Consider the following 17321-nt stretch of genomic DNA (forward strand, 5'->3'; position numbering starts at 1 on the left):
CTAAGGCAAGTATATCCTTCCTTAGATAAGGAGGCCAAAACTGTACACCAGGTGTGGTTTCACCAAAGCCCTGTACAACTGAAGAAGACTTCCTTACTCTTGTACTCCAACCCCCTTCAATAAAGGCCAACATACCATTTGCCTTCCTAATTGCTTGCTGTACCTGCATGTTAACTTTCTGTGTTTCGTGTACAGGACACCCAAATCCCTCTGAACATCAACATTCAATAGTTGCTCATCATTTAAAAAATATTCTGTTTTTCTATTTTTCTCACATTTCCCCACATTATACTCCATCTGTCACCTTCTTGCCTACTCACTTAACCTGTCTATATCCTTTTGCGGACTCTTTGCTTCCTCCTCACAGCTTACTTTCCCACCTAGCTTTGTATCGTCAGCAAACTTGGATACATTACACTCGGCCCCTTAATCTAAGTCATTAATATACATTGTAAATAGCTGAGGCCCAAGCACCAATCCCTGTGGCACCCCACTAATTACAACCTGCCAACCCGAGAATGACTCGTTTATTCCTGCTCTCTGTTTTCTGTCCCGTTAACCAATCGTTAATCCATGCTAATATACTGCCCCCAATCCCATGAGCCCTAATCTTGTGTAACAACCTCTTGTGTGGCACCTTTTCGAATGCCTTTTGAAAATCCAAAATATACCACATCCACTGGTTCCCTCTTATCTACCCTGCATGTTACACCCTCAAAAAACTCTAATAGATTTATCAAACATGATTTACCTTTCATGAAATAGTGTTGACTCTGCCTAATCATATTATGATTTTCTAAGTTACTACATCCTTAATAATAGATTCCAGCATTTTCCCGACTACTGATGTCAAGCTAACTGGCCTATAGTTCCCTGTTTTCTGTCTCCCTCCTTTCTTGAATAGCAGGGTTACATTTGCTACCTTCCAATCCATGGGGACCGTTCTAGAATCTAGGGAATTCTGGAAGATCAACACCAATGCATCCACTATCTCTGCAGCCACTTCTTTTAAAACCCTAGGATGTAGGCCATCAAGTCCAGGGGATTTTTCAGCTTTTAGTCCCATTAATTTTTCTAATACTTTCTCTTGACTAATCTTAATCACTTTAAGTTCCTCCCTCTCATTAGACCTTTGATTCCCCACTATTTCCGGTATGTTTTTTTGCATCTTCTACTGTGAAGATAGATATAAATTATTTGTTTAATGTCTCTGCCATTTCCTTATTCCCCATCATAAAATGGTTTATACCTCTCAACAACAACAACAACTTACATTAATATAGCACCTTTAAGGTAGTAAAACGTCCCAAGGCTCTACACAGGAGCGATTATCAAACAAAATTTGTCACTGAGCCACATAACGAGATATTAGGACAGGTTTTAAGGAGCGTCTTAAAGGAGGAGAGAGAGGTAGAGAAATGGAGATGTTTAGGGAGGGAATTCCAGAGCTTAGGGCCTAGGCAGCTGAAGGCGAGGATGCGCAAGAGGCAAGAATTGGAGGAGCGCAGAGATCTCGGAGGGTTGTAGGGCTGGAGGAGGTTATAGAGATAGACAGAGGCGAGGCCATGGAATGATTTGAAAACAAGGATGAGAATTTTAAAAATCGAGGCGTTTCCGAACCGGGAGCCAATGTAGGTCAGCAAGCACATGGGTGATGGGTGAATGGGACTTGGTGAGAGTTAGGATATGGGCAGCAGAGTTTTGAATGAACTCAAGTTTATGGAGGATAGAAGATGGGAGGCCGGCCATGAGACTATTGGAATAATCAAGTCTAGAGGTAACAAAGGGTTTCAGCAGCAGATAAGCTGAAGCAGGCATGGAGACGGGCGGCGTTACGGCGGTCGAAGTAGGCGGTCTTGGTGATGGAGCGGATATGTGGTCGGAAGCTCATCTCAGTGTCAAATAGGACGCCAAGGTTGTGAATGGTCAGATTCAGCCTCAGATAGTGGCCTGGGAGAGGGATGGAGTCGGTGGCTAGGGACCGAAGACAGTGGCTTCGTTCTTCCCGATATTTAGTTGGAGGAAATTTTTGCTCATCCAGTACTGGATATCAGACAAGCAGTGTGACAAATGAGAGACAGTGAAGGGGTTGAGGGAGGTGGTGGTGAGGTAGAGCTGGGTGTCGTTAGCATAGATGTAGAACCTGATGTTGTGCTTTCAGATGATGTCGCTGAGGGCAGCATGTAGATGGGAAATAGGAGAGGGCCAAGGATAGATTCTTGGGGCACTCCAGAGGTAACGGTGCGGGAGTGGGAGCAGGAAAAGAAGCCATTGCAGGTGATTCTCTTGCAACGACTGAATAGATAAAAATGGAACCAGTCAAGCGCAGTCCCACCAAGCTAGATGACAGAGGAGGGGCGTTGGAGGAGGAAGGTGTGGTCAACCGTGTCAAAGGCTGCGGACAGCTCAAGAAGGATGAGGAGGAATAGTTTATCATGGTCACAGTCACATAGGGTTTCTCGCTGATAACATCGTGCGTGCGGTCTGATCGCCTCGCGTACCACCCACACTATTTCTACTAAAAGTTTGGCCTCAATTTTAAACAACATCACCACCACCCCCGTCTAACAGGCGGGAGAGGGTCGGCGGGGGATGGGAGGGTTAAAATATTAGATTCGGGCAATCTGACCCCATTCCCACCCCATTAAATTCTGAAGTGCAGAAATCAGGCCATGGATGAGGATCCCGCAAAAGGCATGTTGGGGCCTTATTAACAAAGCAAAGTTACGGCCTGATGATATAATTGGCGCCGTGACTTAAATTTCACAGTGAGGGGGAAGCCCGACCTGTCGGATTCCTGGCAGCTAATCCAAGATGGGAGCTGCAGGGTCCCCATGGTAAGTGGCTCTTTTAGCACTCCACAAGAGTGCTCCTCCCAGGCCATTCAAGGAAGCCTTCGGCCTCCCCCCTGGCCCACCCGATAGACGGCCTCCCCCTGGCCCTCCCGATCGACGGCCTCCCCCAAATCGCCGGCCTTGCCACAGCCCTCCTGATCGACGGCCTCATCCCAGCCCTCCTGATCGACGGCCTCCCCTCAGCCCTCCCGATCGGCAGCCCTAAGAGACCCCAGCCGCGGCTTCCTGCCACCAGCCAGGCTGTCAATTTGTCAGCTACCGGGTGGGAGGCGGCCCTTCAATATGCTAATGAGGCCCTGGCCCGCCCTGCCAATAGTATTATCCATTAAGCAGATTAAGTAAAATAGAAACAAAAACAGAAAACGCTGAAAACACTCAATAGGTCAGGCACGATCTGTGAAGAGAACAAACCAGTTAGCATTTCGATTGTGCAAACTCTTCATCGTGATTCAGTTCTGCCAAAGAGTTCACATGCTCAAAACGTTATGTTATTTGTTCTCACCACAGAAGCAGCCTGGCCTGCTGAATGTTTCCAACATTTTTTGTTTTTGTTTCAGAATTTCAGCATCGGCGGTACATTGCTATTTTTTCAGAAAAATTAGTATCCAGGACGTTCCCAGCTTGTTGTGCTCAGCTGGTTAAGGCAGTGATTAGCTGAGTCATACAAACAGGGAAGGTTCTAAGCTCATGCTCCATCTATGTTGAGACGACTGTTCTCAGCTGGAGTTTCTTTTAATTCGTTCATGGGATATGGGTGTCGCTGGCGAGGCCAGCATTTATCACCCATCCCTAATTGCCCTTGAGAAGGGGGTGGTGAGCCACCTTCTTGAACCGCTGCAGTCCATGTGGTGAAGGTTCTCCCACAGTGCTGTTAGGAAGGCAGTTCCAGGATTTTGACCCAGCGACGATGAAGGAACGGCGATATATTTCCAAGTTGCGATAGTGTGTGGCTTGGAGTGGAACGTGCAGGTGGTGTTGTTCCCATGTGCCTGCTGCCCTTGTCCTTCTAGGTGGTAGAGGTCGCAGGTTTGGGAGGTGCTGTCGAAGAAGCCTTGGCAAGTTGATGCAGGGAATCCTGTGGATGGTACACACTGCAGCCACAGTGCGCCGGTGGTGGAGGGAGTGAATGTTTAGGGTGCCAATCAAGCGGGCTGCTTTGTCCTGGATGGTGTCGAGCTTCTTGAGTGTTGTTGGAGCTGCACTCATCCGGGCAAGTGGAGAGTATTCCATCACACTCCTGACTTGTGCCTTGTAGATGGTGGAAAGGCTTTGGGGACTCAGGAGGTGAGTCACTCGCCACAGAATACCCAGCCTCTGACCTGCTCTTGTAGCCACAGTATTTATATGGCTGGTCCAGTTAAGTTTCTGGTCAATGGTGATCCCCAGGATGTTGATGGTGGGGGATTCGGCGATGGTAATGACGTTGAATGTCAAGGGGAGGTGGTTAGACTCTCTCTTGTTGGAGATGGTCATTGCCTGGCGCTTGTCTGGCGTGAATGTTACTTGCCACTTATCAGCCCAAGCCTGGATGTTGTCCAGATCTTGCTGCATGCGGGCACGGACTGCATCATTATCTGAGGGGTTGCGAATGGAACTGAACACTGTGCAATCATCAGCGAACATCCCCATTTCTGACCTTATGATGGAGGGGAGGTCATTGATGAAGCAGCTGAAGATGGTTGGGACGAGGGCACTGCCCTGAGGAACTCCTGCAGAAATGTCCTGGGGCTGAGATGATTGGCCTCTAACAACCACTACTATCTTCCTTTGTGCTAGGTATGACTCCAGCCACTGGAGAGTTTTCCCCCTGATTCCCATTGACTTCAATTTTACTAGGGCTCCTTGGTGCCACACTCGGTCAAATGCTACCTTGATGTCAAGGGCAGTCACTCTCACCTCACCTCTGGAATTCAGCTCTTTTGTCCATGTTTGGGCCAAGGCTGTAATGAGGTCTGGAGCCGAGTGGTCCTGGCAGAACCCAAACTGAGCATCGGTGAGCAGGTTATTGGTGAGTAAGTGCCGCTTGATAGCACTGTCAACGACACCTTCCATCACTTTGCTGATGGGGCGGTAATTGGCCGAATTGGATTTGTCCTGCTTTTTGTGGGCAGGACATACCTGGGCAATTTTCCACATTGTCGGGTAGATGCCAGTGTTGTAGCTGTACTGGAACAGTTTGACTAGAGGCGCAGCTACTTCTGGAGCACAAATCTTCAGCATTACAGCCGGGATGTTGTCGGGGCCCATAGCCTTTGCTGTATCCAGTGCACTCAGCTGTTTCTTAATATCACGTGGAGTGAATCGAATTGGCTGAAGACTGGCTTCTGGGATGGTGGGGTATCAGGAGGAGCCCAAGATGGATCATCCACTCGGCACTTCTGGCTGAAGGTGGTTGCAAACGCTTCAGCCTTGTCTTTTGCACTCACGTGCTGGACTCCGCCATCATTGAGGATGGGGATGTTTGCAGAGCCTCCTCCTCCCGTTAGTTGTTTAATTGTCCACCACCATTCACGACTGGATGTGGCAGGACTGCAGAGCTTTGATCTGATCCGTTGCTTGTGGAATCGCTTAGCTCTGTCTGTAGCATGTTGCTTCCGCTGTTTAGCATGCATGTAGTCCTGAGTTGTAGCTTCACCAGGTTGGCAACTCATTTTTAGGTAGGCCTGGTGGTGCTCCTGGCATGCTCTTCCACACTCCTCATTGAACCAGGGTTGATCCCCTGGCTTGTTGGTACTGGTAGAGTGAGGAATATGCCAGGCCATGAGGTTACAATTGATAGCACTGTTGGCGACACCTTCCATCACTTTGCTGATGATTGAGAGTAAACTGATGGGGCGGGAATTGGCCAGATTGGATCTGTCCTGCTTTTTGTGGACAGGTCATACCTGGGCAATTTTCCACATTGTCAGGTAGATGCCAGTGTTGTAGCTGTACTGGAGCAGTTTGGCCAGAGGCACAGCTGGAATTGCTGGAATACAATTCTGCTGCTGCTGATGGCCCACAGTGCCTCATGGATGCCCAGTTTTGAGCTGCTAGATCTGTTCTGAATCGATCCCATTTAGCACGGTGATAGTGCCACACAACATGTTGGATAGTGTCCTCAGTACGAAGACGGGACTTCGTCTTCACGAGGCCTGTGCGGTGGTCACTCCTACCAATCCTGTCATAGACAGATGCATATGCGATAGGTAGATTGGTGAGGACGAGGTCAAGTAGGTTTTTCCCTTGTGTTGGTTCACTCACCACCTGCCACAGGCCCAGTCTGGCAGCTATGTCCTTCAGGACTCGGCCAACTCGGTCAGTAGTGGTGCTACCGAGACACTCTTGGTGATGGACATTGAAGTTCCCCCCCCAGAGTACATTCTGTACCCTTGCCACCTCTCAGTGCTTCCTCCAAGTGGTGTTCAACATGGAGGAGGACTGATTCATCAGCTGAGTGGAGGGCAGTAGGTGGTAAACAGCAGGAGGTTTCCTTGCCAATGTTTGACCTGATGCCATGAGATTTCATGGGGTCCAGAGTCAATGTTGAGGACTCCCAGGGCCACTCCCTCCTGACTGTATATCACTGTACTGCTACCTCTGGTCGGTCTGTCCTGCCGGTGGGACAGGACATACCCAGGGATGATGATGGAAGAGTCTGGGACATTGGCTGAAAGGTATGATTCTGTGAGTATGGCTATGTCAGGCTGTTGCTTGACTAGTCTGTGGGACAGCTCTCCCAATTTTGGCACAAGTCCCCAGATGTTAGTGAGGAGGACTTTGCAGGGTCGACTGGTTTTATTCTTATGAATTTTTTAAAGCGAGATTGTACAACTGAGCATCTTGCTAGGCCATTTCGGAGGGCAATTAAGAATCAACCACATTGCTGTGGGTCTGGAGTCACATATAGGCCAGACCGGGTAAGAATGGCAGGTTTCCTTCCCTCAAGGGCATTAGTGAACCAGATGGGTTTTTACGACAATCCAGTAGTTTCATGGCCACCCTTACTGATACTAGTATTTTTAATTCCAGATTTTATTTAATTGAATTTAAATTCCCCAGCTACCATGGCAGGATTTGAACTCATGACTCCGGATTATTAGTCCGGGCCTCTACGATTACTAGTCCAACAACATAACCACTATGTTACCTTACCCCCAATAGAAGTAGGAATGCTACATATGGCCTCAGTGCTCTGGTTTCAGCTAGGGTTTCTATCCCTGATCATTATCTAACAACCTCTTTTGGAAGTGCTTGTGTGTGAATGTAATGAAGCTGAATACTAAGGCTAAAAAGGTTCACCCATGTACGACAGCAAAGCTTCATTCAACATTTGGAGAAAGATGGAGTCTAAATCCTTATGGAAGCAGGACTGCAAATAAAGGCTGTGAGGTCACAGTTAAGAAAGAGAGATAAAAAAAAATCCAATGTGAATACAACAACTTGCATTTACATAGTGCCTTTAACAGGAGAGTTATCAAACAAAATTTCACACCGAGCCACTTAAGGAGGTATTAGGACAGATGGCCAAAAGCTTGGTCAAAGAGCTACCTCTTAAGTAGCAGAGAGATGTAAAGAGGCCGGGAGGTTTAGGGAGGGAATTCCAGAGCTTAGGGCCTAGGCAGCTGAAGGCACGGCCACCAATGATGGAGCGATTAAAATCAGGGATGCGCAAGAGGCAAGAATTGGAGATTCACAGAGATCTCGGAGGGTTTTAGGGCTGGAGGAGGTTACAGAGATAGGGAGGGGCGAGGCTATGTAGGGATTTGAAAACAAGGATGAGAATTTTAAAATCGAGGCGTTCCCGGACCGGGAGCCAAAATGTAGGTCAGCGAGCATAGGCGTGATGGGGGAACGGGAATTGGTGAGTTAGGATATGGGCAGCGGAGTTTTGGGTGAGCTCAAGTTTATGGAAGGTGAAAGATGGGAGGCTGGCCAGGAAAGCATTGAAACAGTCAAGTCTGGAGGTAACAAAGGCATGGATGAGGGTTTCAGCAATGGATAAGTTGATGCAGGGGCAGAGACGGGTGATGTCGGAAGCTCATCTCAGGGTCAAATAGGATGCCAAGGTTGCCAATGGTCTGGTTCAGCCTCAGACAGTGGCTAGGGAGAGGGATGGAGTCAGTGGCTAGGGAATGAAGTTTGCAGCGGGGTCTAAAGGCAATGGCTTTGGTCTTCCCAATATTTAATTGGAGGAAATTTTTGCTCATTCAGTACTGGATGTCGGACAAGCAATGTGATAAATGAGAGACAGTGGAGGGGTCAAGGGAGGTGGTTGTGACGTAGAGCTGGGTGTCTTCAGCAAACATGCAAAATCTGACATTATGCTTTCGGATGATGTCGCCGAGGGGCAGCATATAGATGAAAAATAGGAGGAGGCCAAGGATAGATCTTTGAGGACTCCAGAGGTAACAGTGCGGGAGCGGAAAGAGAAGCTATTACAGGTGATTCTCTGGCAAAGACTGAATAGATAAGAATGGAACCAGGCGAGCGCAGTCCCACCCAGCTGGACGACAGAGTAGAGGCATTGGAGGAGGATGGTGCAGTCAACCGTGTCAAAGGCTACAATAAATTTGATCTTTTACTTTCAAAGCTTAGCAGAATAAAGAAAGGTTTGAAACTTTTTTTTTACAATCATACACTAAGTATAAGTTTTTTTTGTGCTTTAGATTATTAATGGAGTCTTTATTATAATAAACAAAATGATGTGAAAAGTTGTAGAACAAGACTCCAGCAAAATCTAATTAGGATCGAACTATGTTATCCTACCCAGAAAGGAATTGCAGGAAAGGATGGAATGGAGCCATTATAAAAGTGTAAATATGCAATGGCACAAGATGGCATCTTCACTATATACAAAGGACATGTAGAAAAACATCAATCTGATGGTTTTCATTCTCAGCAAATTATCCAAGTTCACCACTTTCTAAAGGAGGGTTGAGTCTTCATCATCTCTTTGTCAATAATTTTACATTTTCCCAGGACTAAACCTGGTAAAGAACATAGAATATAATGGATACCTAGGATTTATCATGTGAGAGGTTCAAGATGATGTTATAAACCACAATGGCAAAAACTCAACTGTTTATAACTGTTATCTGAACTCTGAGACGAGACTCCCCCCATTGAGAAAGTTAGGTGACGGGTCAAGTCCTATAACGCCAGACGCCACCCAGGTTTAAAAAAGTAGAAGAGATGACTGAGTAAGTCAATGCACAGTGATTAGATACTGTCACATTTAGGTTTAAAACCTGAGAATGTAAAATGGAGGAAATTATTACAATGATTTCCACTTCCTTAACTGTAGATTTGGCAGGATCAATTTTATTTAATTTTCCTTTTTAAAAATCTTATTATACCAGCCAGCAATGGGTATCATAGTGGTAACTGGCATCCAAGATGCTCCATGCAGTTGTCATGTGATGACCTCCTCATTGAAGAATTTGTAATGTAATTACTGCAACTTTATCACTTTCGTGATCCACAATTATTCACCAGAAAATAAGTTAATTTACATTCTTAATTAAGATACTATTCTAATAAAATCTATATCTAGCAGTCAGCTATATGAACTGCTTGAACTGGAACTTAAATTTATCATTTATGATCAGATCATCTGACGAATGTAACTTTTCATATTCTGGGATATTGGTATCCTGCAAAGACTCGACTGCCCCACTCCAGTCCCATATTTAACAGAGTACCCATTATGTGCAACATACAAAGGGATGATACCCGGCATTAAAAGGTTTCTTTTTGGATTATCCTTATCGAAACATTTACAATCGACAAACTTTGTTTTTAAAGTTCCAACTACACCAGTGAGTCTCTCCTACAGCCAGATACTTCTATTATATTTATGTACAGCCATCACTCAACTTTTCTGTGTGTTGTTTTTCTCTATTTTTGAAACTAATTCGGTCCATGAGTGAACGTGAGTTAATTTATAATTAATTCCCTGAAAGTACTAAAGGTGCTTTTTTTTACCCTTCCATAAAGTTCATTCTTTCCGATTAATTTCTCTTAATGTACCTACCAATTTCTACGAAAATATTCATCTCTCAGCCCTTCGCGCTGTATTTTCATCCTCACTGAAGTCGCCATCGTCTTCTTTTAGTTGTACTGTGTTGCTATGGACACCAGGCGAGTCTAAAACGTCTCTCTGCAGAGGTGGAGGTCGCTTTATAAATTGCGCCCACAGAAAGATACTGGCTGCTGCAAAATGAAATGTGGTTATCCTATTGAGGATCGTTAAAAAATACTTTTTTATTCTGTCAGATTGTAGCATCAATTGGGAAGAACAGGCGATGTGAAAACAGTTGAATTTTTAAATGGTTTGAGCCTCCTTCCGGTGCACGGTTGCTTTTCCCGTCGACCCTCGGCCCGGGCATGGCGGCTCCAGGAGCTCATTAAAGGCAAATATTTGATAATTGTTTATCATAATAATAATAACCGCCCCATTAAAACATATTTGATGTTCGGTGCGACAAACAAACAAAGTTTGCGTCATACAGGCAGCGGCTGGTGAGTACGCGGTGCCAAGGCTCCCGGCAGCGACCTGTGCTGTGCCGTATTTGGGATGGTTTATTTCACATGTGTGCACAGTTTGTGAAGTAGTGGGTTGGGTTGGAAGGGAAGGGAAGGCCCGGTGTCCGCGCTGCCCATGGGTACTGACGGCTGCCAGCCTGGTTTGCTGGTGTTGGTTGTGAATAAATTCTCTCACGATCTGGGAGGGATTTTATTTAAAGTAATATTGCACGTCTCGCTTCCCCCCCCCCCCCCCCCCAGCAGTGCAAATCGTGGGCCTTGAGTAGTATTTATCATCATCAGCCAGTGTAGAGGAAACAGATAATCTACATATGTTGTAAGTAACCTCAGAAAGTACTGGGGGAGGGAGCACTTAATCCCTTCCCCCAAATTCTTTCTGCTATTAGGATATGGGTTACAACTCAAGATGCAGGGAATTATTTCTAAGAAGCTTCTTCTAGACCTGTGATAGAAGATATACGAACTTATACACACTATTGACCGTAAACAAGAAGATGTATGAAAGCCCGGAAAAAAAGGGTTACTGGTTATTGAGCATTCTGAAAACTCAAAACAAATGATTTTCTCATTACATTCATATGTTGATTGGGGAAAGAACTAGTGTTTTCATTTGGGGAGCATAGACTATGATGATCTTTGCTGTTGCATATGCATCAAGATTGTGTTTTGCTTGTCGATTATATATAGATCGATAATCTTTATTTGAAGCTAAATTCTTGGTAAGAATGAAAACACAACTGCATCTACTTTTGATGGAAAGTAGAATCATGAGAAAAGCCTATAAGGTCTCCCTGTAGTACTAGTCCTTAAGGTTCAAAATAGGAAATGCTACTTTATAATGCTGCAGTGTGGCCATGTTGTTTTCAACAAAATATAGTTATCTAGTTGATCTCCTGTGGCTTTGCACTTAGAGAGTCAAGACCAAGTGTAGTCTTCAAATAACGCAGGGTTGGAGGATGGAGGATAATTGGTCCAGGGCACGTAGATGGAATTCAGTCGCCATTTTAAAGTTAGATATTCTGTCCTTATTTTCATATATTTCTCTATCCACATTTATAATGGAAACTGCAAATGTAAACTTTTCATGCAGTAATTACACCCTCCTGCTAGTGATCTTGCTGAGGTGTTCTCAGGATATGACAACTCTGGTAGAGCTTCATTTATTGCCCATCCCCTAGCTGCCCTGAGAAGGTGATGCCAGGTCTTCTAGTGACTGTTGTTATAACTGAACAGCTTGGTAAGCTACTTCAGGGGTGTTAAGACTACATAGTGTGTACTAGAGTCACATGTATGCCAGATTGGATAAGTGTGGCATGATTCCTTCCCTGAAGGACATCAGTGAACCATTTGATAAGGTAGCAGCTCTTTTATGGTTGTTTTATCTGGTGCTAGCCCACAAATAACTAGTTTCATTGAATTCAGTTGCACAACTTTCCGTGGTAGGATTTGAACACTACCTCTGGGTTGTTAGTCCAGTACTATAACCACTACTCTATGGAGTGTTAATTCAGCTGTCTGATTTGCTATGCATTAGAGCCCGAGCTGCGCCATGGCTGCTGGGAATTGTCTCATTAGGAGCTAGCTGTTCAATTTGCACATGTGGAGGAAGATGCTGGCCAGTTTGTGCATCTGTAAGATGTGTCTGAGGGTCTCTGAACCTTGTGAGTCATTTAGTTGGTTTGTGCATGTGTGGAAGCCCTGTCCACCTGGAAATTGGGCAATGTTCATCAAGGTGTCTTTTACCATGGATGCCATCCATCTGGATGGGAATTGTGAAGTTTTAGGAGGGAGGCATAGTTAGAGTTCAGGATGTTCAGAGACCCATGGAATGGGTCATGTTGTTTCTGGGGAGGGGGGTGGTGGGATTGTTGGAGCTATTATGAGTAAGTTTAGTTTTTCATATTCTGTAATAAATGTATTTTATAGGTATCTGTAGTGGGATGAGTGACTTTTTTCTGGAACATAATTGTGTAGATTTTTTTTGGTGGAATGTTTCAAATAATATAATTGTTACTTTTCTACTTTAGTTATTCACCAATTGGAAAGAAGAAAAGCACAGACTTAAACATTTAACTGATAAGGAAAAAGAAAATTTGCTCATTTTGGGTATCAGACTTTATGTACATGATAGATACAAAATGTTATTAAAAAGAAATATGTACAGACGAACCTGCATTTTCAGTGAAGCTTGTGAACTGTCTTATTCTTCTCATTGAATTCAGGTCAGGCATAACAATTAGTATACTTGTGGATGGACAGTTCTAGGACATAGTGAATAATACTTGGGAGGCCTTAATGTTATCAAGGGTTCATTCCCTTATTTTTAATATATCCTTTGAAGTTGAGAGGGAGAAAGTTGTGTTGTATGCTTCCTTGTTCTGTGGATGTTATGGCAGACTGCAGTGGTCAGTGCACCATATGTAGTCGGTATCTGCACTGAAGGATTGGTGATTGTAGCATTATCATTGTAAATACATTTCCAATTAGGAAATAACAGCTTGCATTTTGCTGGAAACTTACATTTTAATAAAATTGAGAAATCTAGGTGAAGAGCCAAGACCCATAGTGCAGGTCACTGGCAAGATTGAAAAGAGTAGGAGAAAAGATGAGGTAAGTCATGAGTAGGTGACATCATATTATGCTTTTAAAGGACTGTGGATTGCAGGAGGAAGGAAGACTTTCAGTTTTGAGGCCATAGGAAAGAAAATTTCTTTTCATCATTCACTCTGATTGATTCATATGCTTCTGTTGAAAAATCAACAAACCCTTCTAAGTGATACCTGACATTTACTAGAAAGGAGACATTTCTCACTATCTAACTTGTTCCTGATTATCCCCTCCCTGGCTCCTCGTCCAGGCTAAACTAGAGTGCACAAGCTTTGTGTACACTTTGACTCTGAGCTGAGCTTCAAACTCCCTATCCTACCAATCATCAAGACAGCACCTCAGCAACATTGTTTCCTTTCGCCCCTATCTCACCCTTTCTGCCACTTATCTCTGTCTTTGTTACCTCAAGATTTAGCTTCTTTCTAAGAATACCTTTCTTGTTGGCCTTACAAACTCCTCTTTATACAAATACCAACTTGACCAAAACTCTTCCACCTACCTGTGACGATACCGGATTTCTTTTAACCTTAGTCTGGTTCAGCAAAAACTGAAAAGAATACACTTGAAAGTTTAACACAATTTTATTAGCTGCAGCTGACCTTATCTATAGAATTGATTTCAACTCTTGACAGAGTCTGGTCAATCTCATAGAACAGAAAAATTACATAGTCAGAGTTCACACAGTTATACATTTTCAGAGTGGGGAGGGACATGATTAGCAAGGGGTTAAAACCAATCATAAGCTGAGTCTGGGCAAGCCATACTAACTGACATAATGACCGACCACTCACAGGTGATACCTGTTCGTGCGTAGGTCAAAGGAAAGGGAGTCTTGCTTATCTCTGGCCTGGGATGTTTTTCGACCTTGTCCGAAATAAGGATCCATTCATTAGGTAGCTGCAAAACAACACTCCCTACACCTCCTTACCCCAGAATTCAGCTCTATCATATCTCTTTACTTGATTAATCATAAAGCATACATTTTCATACAGAAAATTAATAACATAAACGAATGATCAAAGAAAAGCTTATTGAAAAGCTCATTGTTCTAATTCTAGCTAGCAAAATGGGCTACTTATATTAACCCCTGGTTTACCACACTGCCATCTTGCTATGGAGGTATCTTATTGAACTACTGAAAGCTTACTACATATGCATTTCATTAGAGGGGCACCTCGTAGGTATTCTCACCTGCATTTTGTCCTGCACTAAGGTCTTGTTCATTCATCACCCTTCTCCTCACTGACCTCTACTGGTTAGTACCGAATTCAGAATCCTTGTCCTTGTTTACAAATCCCTTTGTGATTGCACCCCACCCGCTTCTGTAACCTCCTTGAGCCCTATGGCAGTCCTGCACTTGACAATATTCAGTGCTCCAGTTTGGGCACCACCCTCTGTAATTCCTTCTCTAAATCCCCTTCACATTGCTACTTCCCTCCTACCTTTAAAAATCTCAAAACCTTTTGACAGTGGCATCGGCTCGCTTTTTTAAAATCTTCGACATTTAATCAGGTTGATGATACTATACAAATGCAAGCTTTTTTTTATCTTGCATTGATAAAACATTTAAAATATGATTATTTAGTTCTTTTAAAATATGATTATTTAGTTCTTTTAGAATATGTGTGAATTCATCTTATTCTCCTGAAATTAGTTTTCAAAAAAAAAAATTTGCCTATTTTATAAGTTATTTTTCTTCAATTTCATTACGTTCTCCTCCTCTCCTGAGACTGAGATAGTAGACAACCTGTTCGCAGTCCATTGCTCCTTGAACAAGTGCAAGGAGGTAATTCATTTAAAGTAAACTTCTGTATGTTGGTTTAATAAAAATGTAACATATCTTATGAAAAGCCAAGCAAATGATTTAATTTAATGAAACTTACAGAAGTTAAAATTAAAAATATGTAATTGTAAATTTTTAATTTTTTTAACGATCAAAAAATATTAAAATAAGAGTAATATGACATTGCACATTTTTAAAATTTAATTTTTTGTTGTTTAGCAGTCATTAACAGTCACCGCGCTTTTAAAAAGTAGCGTAGGGCTGGTATTTTGTGGTGTAAGTATCTTCGTTCCAATTGGGCAGATGAGTAAGTTTACGACTGTTTAATGATTTCTATGATTTTAGCTTACCATGTCCCTTTAATTCGGAACTGTCAAACTGCCGGCGAACCAGTGGGAGCAAGTTCACAATTTCAGGGTTTTACTGCACATATGTGCATTTGTGAACTTACTCCATCGATTTGTCGGCGGTCGGAGAGGACGCCATTGATGAACGGCGTCCGCGGGTCAGTAATTTCTGGTCCAAAGTAAATAAAGAGAAACCGTTCCCATTTGTGGAAGCGTCGAGAACCAGAGGACACAGATTTAAGGTGATTGACAAAAGAATATGAGAAAACACTTTTTTACGCAATGAGTAGTTATAATCTGGAATGCGTTGCCTGAAAGAGTGGTGGAAGCAGATTCATTCGTGGCTTTCAAGAAATAATATGATAAATACTTGAAGGGAAAGAATTTGCAAGGCTATGGGGAAAGAGCGGGGGAATGGGACTAATTGGATTGCTCTCACAAAGAGCCAGCACAGGCTCGATGGGCCGAATGGCCTCTTTCTGTGCTGTAACCATTCTATGATTCAATGAAAGGGGCACTTGTTGATTTGCTCCACAATTTTCCTTAGCTGCTGCTTTTTGCCTCTCACCACGATGACTTGGCTGAGATTAAGAACGTTCTTTGTTGAGAATCTGCAAAGTCAGACTGGGGTGGAATTTCCCGTGGGGACGTAATTGGGAAATTACACACGTGCGCCCATTTTGCCAATGTCAATTTACCCCTACATTTCCTGCCAATCTCATTAGCATACGTGAAAATCGCACCATCAATCAAGGCCTGAGGAAAGTGTAGAGCTCACACCATATATTCCTCCTTTTAAGTCTGAAAGTTAAAGCTTCAAGCCATCCAATCACCATTCATGCTCATTAGGCACAGCATGTTTAAGAACACACAACAGTGGAAGCTCTTCAATTTTTTAATGTGACTCATACTGGTGCTATAGAAATGCATTTAAAGAAACAGAAAATACAGTGCAGGTCTCAGTGAGGAAAATTTATTTAAACACACGAAAAATGACCTTGTTTTCTGCTGCATCTAAAATTTTGGGAGTAATTTTGTACCCGTATTGAAGCAGTGTAATTGCAGGAAATTTGTGTGTACGGTTCTTTCGCCTGGGGGGCAGAGCCATTATAATGACTCGAGATACGTTCACGTGCAGGGTTCAATAGACAGGCATAAAAAATCGAGAAAATTCGGGCGTAGGGTAATTATGAGCGTAACACCCTTATGCCCACGTTGCCTCGATCTTTTATGCCAGGTATTTGCTTTATGGGCCTGATATTGTGTGTCTCTGGGCGCAAATTCCACCCCACGATCTGTAACTTTGTTCATGCTGTAATTCACTAATGCAGTTTGATGCCCCCCCAGATTTAAAAAAAAATTAGAGGTACAAATTATTGTTGTTTAGTACAAATTAAAATTCATAAAATACACTGCAAAAGTTTTTAGTGCAGCATAAACTTTTTTCAATAGCCAACTTTTAGCATTGTTTTGCAATTTTTTTTTGAGTAAGCTATTTATAGGAGTAAGCCTACCTAAAGCCATTCTTAGTGCTGGATAAATCCATTCTTTAAAAAGTGTATCTTTTCGAGTGTTTGGGCAGGAAGAGAGAAGAAGGCAGAGTGGAAATAAATAACGATTGCATTTCAGTAGTCAAATTAATGACCTGAAATTCAGAAGGAAAGAAAGAAACGCTTAACAGCCAATGAAGTACTGTTGCAATGTAGGAAACATAAAGCCAATTTGCGCACAGCAAGATCCCACAAACAGCAACGTGATAATGACCAGGTAATCTGCTTTAGTGATGTTTGTTGAGGGATAAATATTGGCCAGGAGACTGGGGAGAGTTCACTCCCTGGCTCTTTGAAATATTGCCATGGGATCTTTAACATCCACCTGAGAGGGTAGAGAGGGCCTCGGTTTAACGTCTCATCCGAAAGACAGAACCTGCAGCAGTGCAACACTCCCTGAGTACTGTACTGGAGTGTCAGCCTACATTTTTGTGCTCAAGACTTTAGAGTGGGACTATAACCCATAACCTCCTGACTCGGCGAGACCGCTATCACTGAACAATGGCTGAGTTGCAGTTTTTGTTAAGGTGACATAGCAATTTATTAAATTGTGGACTTTGTTATTGCTATGAGCGTGTTAAATACCACAGAAATGATCATGTGTGAAAGAAACCAGAGTTTTTTGTCCCCTTCCCCCTTTGATTGAGGTGCA

At 43.4% G+C, this 17321-nt stretch overlaps 2 protein-coding genes across 4 annotated transcripts in view; one reads left to right on the plus strand and one right to left on the minus strand.

Annotated features, from left to right (window-relative positions):
* The window catches only part of spata17 (spermatogenesis associated 17), a 228164-nt gene extending 218206 nt beyond the window's left edge, over positions 1-9958 (minus strand). Inside the window, exon 1 of the mRNA XM_067988320.1 lies at positions 9871-9958. Coding sequence (XP_067844421.1) covers positions 9871-9938 — 68 coding nt within the window. The 5' untranslated portion in view covers positions 9939-9958. The remainder of the gene's footprint in view (positions 1-9870) is intronic.
* A 250-nt stretch (positions 9959-10208) lies between these two features.
* Positions 10209-17321, plus strand: part of gpatch2 (G patch domain containing 2) — a 220060-nt gene continuing 212947 nt past the window's right edge. For all 3 annotated transcript variants that reach the window (XM_067988885.1, XM_067988886.1, XM_067988887.1), the window contains exon 1: positions 10209-10358. In XM_067988885.1, the coding sequence (XP_067844986.1) occupies positions 10309-10358 (50 nt within the window). In that variant the 5' untranslated portion in view covers positions 10209-10308. The remainder of the gene's footprint in view (positions 10359-17321) is intronic.

The sequence above is a fragment of the Heptranchias perlo genome, chromosome 8, assembly GCF_035084215.1.
Source record: "Heptranchias perlo isolate sHepPer1 chromosome 8, sHepPer1.hap1, whole genome shotgun sequence".
In the NCBI taxonomy this organism is placed as follows: domain Eukaryota; kingdom Metazoa; phylum Chordata; class Chondrichthyes; order Hexanchiformes; family Hexanchidae; genus Heptranchias; species Heptranchias perlo.